This window comes from Portunus trituberculatus, chromosome 9 (genome assembly GCF_017591435.1).
Source record: "Portunus trituberculatus isolate SZX2019 chromosome 9, ASM1759143v1, whole genome shotgun sequence".
Taxonomy (NCBI): Eukaryota; Metazoa; Arthropoda; class Malacostraca; order Decapoda; family Portunidae; genus Portunus; species Portunus trituberculatus.
In genome coordinates, this window is record NC_059263.1 from 8226357 (window position 1) to 8231356 (window position 5000).

The 5000-nt window shown below is 49.7% G+C and overlaps 1 protein-coding gene across 1 annotated transcript in view; it reads left to right on the forward strand.

Moving 5' to 3' along the window:
• LOC123501604 overlaps nt 1–5000 on the forward strand; it is a 74396-nt gene that overhangs the window by 36969 nt on the left and 32427 nt on the right. The window contains exon 3 of the mRNA XM_045250538.1: nt 2996–3073. Coding sequence (XP_045106473.1) covers nt 2996–3073 — 78 coding nt within the window. The remainder of the gene's footprint in view (nt 1–2995; nt 3074–5000) is intronic.

Below are 5000 nucleotides of genomic sequence, written 5' to 3' on the forward strand. Positions count from 1 at the left end.
ACAAGAACGCTAACTTTTCCTAGTGCTTCAACTACTACTACTACTACTACTACTACTACTACTACTACTACTACTACTACTACTACTACTACTACTACCATTATCGCCACTACTACTATATCCAGATGGGGAATGATAATGGTAATAGGAGATAACGATAACAACAATGATAATACTAATGAGAATATACATGTGATATTCCCAAGATTTGAAATATTGTGAATAATTATCTTCATTTTTACGTGACGAAAGGCACAGAACTAAATAGAACGTGACATTTCTATTATTATTATTATTATTATTATTATTATTATTATTATTATTATTATTATTATTTCTATTATTATTATTATTATTTTTATTATTATTATTATTATGTGACGTTAAAAAGATAAAGATATAAAATCGTAGCAACTAAAGAAAACGGAAGCGTGAAGAAAACGGAGTCTGGAGGTTGTGGGGGAAACTTGTTAAATTGCGTGAACTTATGAGATGAATGTTAGGGAGGAGGAGGAGGAGGAGGAGGAGGAGGAGGAGGAGGAGGAGGAGGAGGAGGAGGAGGAGGAGGAGAAGCAGCAGGAGGAGAAGTGAGAAGACTACCTACCTCTCCTCTTTTCATTTCTTCCTTCTCCTTTTGTTTTCTTCTTTCCTCCATTCCTTCTTTCCTCTTTTATTTACATTTCCATCGTTTTCCTTCTTTTCTCAGTTTCCTTCCTTTTTTAATTATTTCTCTCTCCTCTTATTGGGAAAAAAGATGAGATAGAAAAAAAGCTGCAGTAGTTGTAGTAGTAGTAGTAGTAGTAGTAGTAGTAGTTGTTGTATAGCCAAACTAGAAATATTAAACTAGAAATATGATAATTGAAACTTGGTGCACACACACACACACACACACACACACACACACACACACACACACACACACACACACACACACACACACACACACACACACACACAGACACACACACATACACACACATACATCTCTTCTGTACAAGACTCAGCCAATGCCTTGTAGCAATTCACCAGTAAACAGAGGTTCGTGACAGGAGGAACCATCAGTGGCAGGTCTTCCCAAAAATGGTGATCCGCCGGTGTGTTGAGAGCTGCCCGTCCTGGGAGCCGGGCGGGCAGCTCTTCTCATGGGGCGCGCCCTCTGCGGGAAACCCACTACTTCTGCCTCGCCGGCGTCGGCGCCACACACGGACGTGGGTGCATGCGTACGACAGCAGAAGGGCAGCAGCCAGTCCGCAGACCAGCCAGTGGACCAGGGGCGCCTCCTGGCCCGTCACCAGAGTGCCCACTGCCACCGCCAGACAGCCCATCACGCTTCGTGCCAGCCGTCCGTGCCTCCTCGGGCCGCGCTGCTGGGGCACCTCCTCAGCCTGCCGCTGCGTCCTCACCTCGGTCCCTAACAGGTTGTGTTCCCGTAGCAGCTCAGGGAACACCGCGCCAGAGTCAAGGAATCGCTGTGGTCTGGGGGGCAGAGGCACTCCCAGCTGCTCCTCCAATGCGCCGGTGGAGGGGCGGCCGCGGCGGGGGCTGGTAGTACGCGAGCCAGATGGCTGGCCTGGGACAGGGCAGGGGTCCCTGAGGAAGGGACGCCCCGCCACATATCAGCCAGGCTGGCGTCTCCGGCGCCGCGGCCCCGTTCCTCGCCGCCGCCGCCGCCTCGCACCACCACCGGCACCGGCTCCACCTTGTCCTCAGCAGCCTTGCGACAAAAGCCGGAGGCAAGACAGTGCCACCAGCACCTCGCTGAGTAGCGCATAGCAAGGAACAGCTCGTCGTCCTGCTGCTGCTGCGCCATCAGCCGCTGGAAGTTGAACACGCCCTTGTGCTTTACGTCACTGCCACGCAGGCAGTACAGTTGCAGAGCAAGCTTCTTATAGCTGAGCAATTTGTCCACGTCCACGGACACCGCCATGGCCTGCTCGTTCTGCCACAAGTCGCCGGGCAGGCGCCTCCACCCCGCCTTGTACAGCGGGATGGAGGCCAGCTTGCGGCGGTAGGGGAACAGCAGTGCGCCGCGGTCCTTGGCGACCACGCGCACGCGCTGGGCCGCTTCCTCCGTAAGAGATTGTCACCTCCACGCGCAGAGTCAACATTTTCTTGTTGCCAGTCATGATTGTTTGTGAAGAATGTTTTAAAAAGTACTCACTTCTCATTTGTGTCCCGTGACTACTTCATGGATGCTCCTTTTGCTGAACCTACTACTACTACTGCCAGTACTATTTCTACTACTTCTACTACTACTACTACTACTACTACTACTTCTGTCAGTACTACAACTACTACTGCTCTCTCTCTCTCTCTCTCTCTCTCTCTCTCTCTCTCTCTCTCTCTCTCTCTCTCTCTCTCTCTCTCTCTGTGTGTGTGTGTGTGTGTGTGTGTGTGTGTGTGTGTGTGTGTGTGTGTGTGTGTGTGTATGTGTGTGTGTGTGTAATTCGCCTCACCTCGGTCGCCTGCTAGTCACCCAGCCAGTCTTCCCAATTACTTAGCGAGCTCAAAGCTCATAGACCGATCATCGGGTAGGACTGAGACCACAACACACTCCACACACCGGGAAAGCGAGGCCACAACCCCTCCAGTTACATCCCGTACCTATTTACTGCTAGGTGAACACACACCACACATTAAGAGGCTTGCCCATTTGCCTCGCCGCTTCCGGGATTCGAACCCGGGCCTCTCGATTGTGAGTCGAGCGTGCTAACCACTACACTACGCGGTGTGTGTGTGTGTGTGTGTGTGTGTGTGTGTGTGTGTGTGTGTGTGTGCGTGCTTGCGTGCGTATATACGTGCGTGTGTGCGTGTACGTGTGTAAAATGTTAATATCTAGTTGTGGGTTGCATGCCAATACTAAAAAACATTCTCTCTCTCTCTCTCTCTCTCTCTCTCTCTCTCTCTCTCTCTCTCTCTCTCTCTCTCTCTCTCTCTCTCTCTCTCTCTCTCTCTCTCTCTCTCTCTCTCTCTCTCTCTCTCTCTCTCTCTCTAGGTGACGTGGCTGAGGAAGCGTGACCTACATATTCTAACAGCAGGCCACCACACCTACTCAGCTGACGACAGATTCAAGGTGAGTCCCCCACCTCTCTCTCTCTCTCTCTCTCTCTCTCTCTCTCTCTCTCTCTCTCTCTCTCTCTCTCTCTCTCTCTCTCTCTCTCTCTCTCTCTCTCTTACAAAATTGAATTCTCTCTCACTACACCTTCTCTCTCCTTTCTCTTTTACTTATTTCCTTTTTGCTTCTCCCAGCACTTCCTCCTCCTCCTCCTCCTCCTCCTCCTCCTCCTCCTCCTCCTCCTCCTCCTCCTCCTCCTCCTCCTCCTCCTCCTCCTCCTCCTCTTCCTCCTCCTCTTCCTCTTCTTCTTTTCCCTCCTCTTCTCACCTCATTTCACCTTCACTATCTACATTATAACACTCCTCTCTCTCTCTCTCTCTCTCTCTCTCTCTCTCTCTCTCTCTCTCTCTCTCTCTCTCTCTCTCTCTCTCTCTCCCTCTCTTCTATGAGGGTTAGGGAGTGAGGGGAAAGAGATAAATGAGGAAGAGGAAAAGTGAGAGGAAGAAGGGAAAAAGAATAATGGAATGGGAAGATTAGAGAGAGGAAGAGGTGGAAGAGGAGGAGGAGGAGGAGGAGGAGGAGGAGGAGGAGGAGGAGGAGGAGGAGTAGGAGGAGGAGGAGGAAGAAGAAGGATGCATCTATATTCCATTTTCTTTCTTTGTTTTCTTTATTTTTTTCGTTTTAATTTTGTTATTCGTTTTTTTGACAGTCTCTCTCTCTCTCTCTCTCTCTCTCTCTCTCTCTCTCTCTCTCTCTCTCTCTCTCTCTCTCTCTCTCTCTCTCTCTCTCTCTCTCTCTCTCATCCATTCTCCTCTTCACTCCCACACAGATTTTACCTCCCTCATTCTTTTCTGTTACTTTATATCCTCCCCTCTCACTCTCCCTCTCCTTCCCTCTCTTTCTCTCTCCCCTCTCCCCCCCCTCCTCTCTCTTCTTCCCTCCCATCTCCTCTTTTTCCCCTTTATTTTCCATGCATTCACTCGTTTATCCTCTCCCTTTCTCTCACTCGCTCTCCTTTACTCTCTCCCTCTCTCTCTTCTCTCTCTCTCTCTCTCTCCTCCCATTCTACACTCAATTACTCTCCCATTTCTTGCTAAACATTACCTCCTCTATTTTTCTTTTTTATCACCTCTTTTACTCTCTCCCCTCTCCCTCTCCCCTCTCCCCTCTCCCCTCTCCCACGGTGAAGTGATGGGCCAGATTTGGGACTGATAAATGGTTTGGGTGAGAGGGAATGGGGTGAAGAGGTAAGAGTCTTTGTGTGAGAGTCTATAGAGGGGGCCAGACTCATTACCTGGTCCTCTCACCTGGCTTGACTACGTACAGGTGTGGAAGAGGAGGAGGAGGAGGAGGAGGAGGAGTGGAATTGGTGAGGGAATACGAATGTGGAAGGAAGGAAATTCGTTGTGACAAAGAGAGAGAGAGAGAGAGAGAGAGAGAGAGAGAGAGAGACAGGGGAACAGGAGATATAAGAGGAGGATAAGGGGAACGAGAGAGGAAGATGAGGAGGGATAAAGATAGGAGGCAGAGAAGAGTGGGAGTCTTACTTTCCTCCTCCTCCTCCTCTATCTCTTCTCCTCCTCCTCCTCCTCCTCCTCCTCCTCCTCCTCCTCCTCCTCCTCCTCCTCCTCCTCCTCCTCCTCCTCCTCCTCCTCCTCCTCCTCCTCCTCCTCCTCCTCCTCCTCCTCCTCCTCCTTCTCCTCCTCCTCCTCTAATAGTGACAAAATAATGCTGGAAAAATAAATTAGACAGTAAAAAAGACAGACTTCACATCTCATCTGAGGCGTCTCCACCAGTTTTTCTCACCCTCCAACTGCTTACTTTATATAGGGGCCTTATCCACCCCTGTATGGAGTACTCTTCGCATGTTTAAAGGGGCTCCAGTCACACAGTTTTATTAGATAGAGTGGAATTAAAAGCTTTTCGTCTCATCAATTCCCCTCCT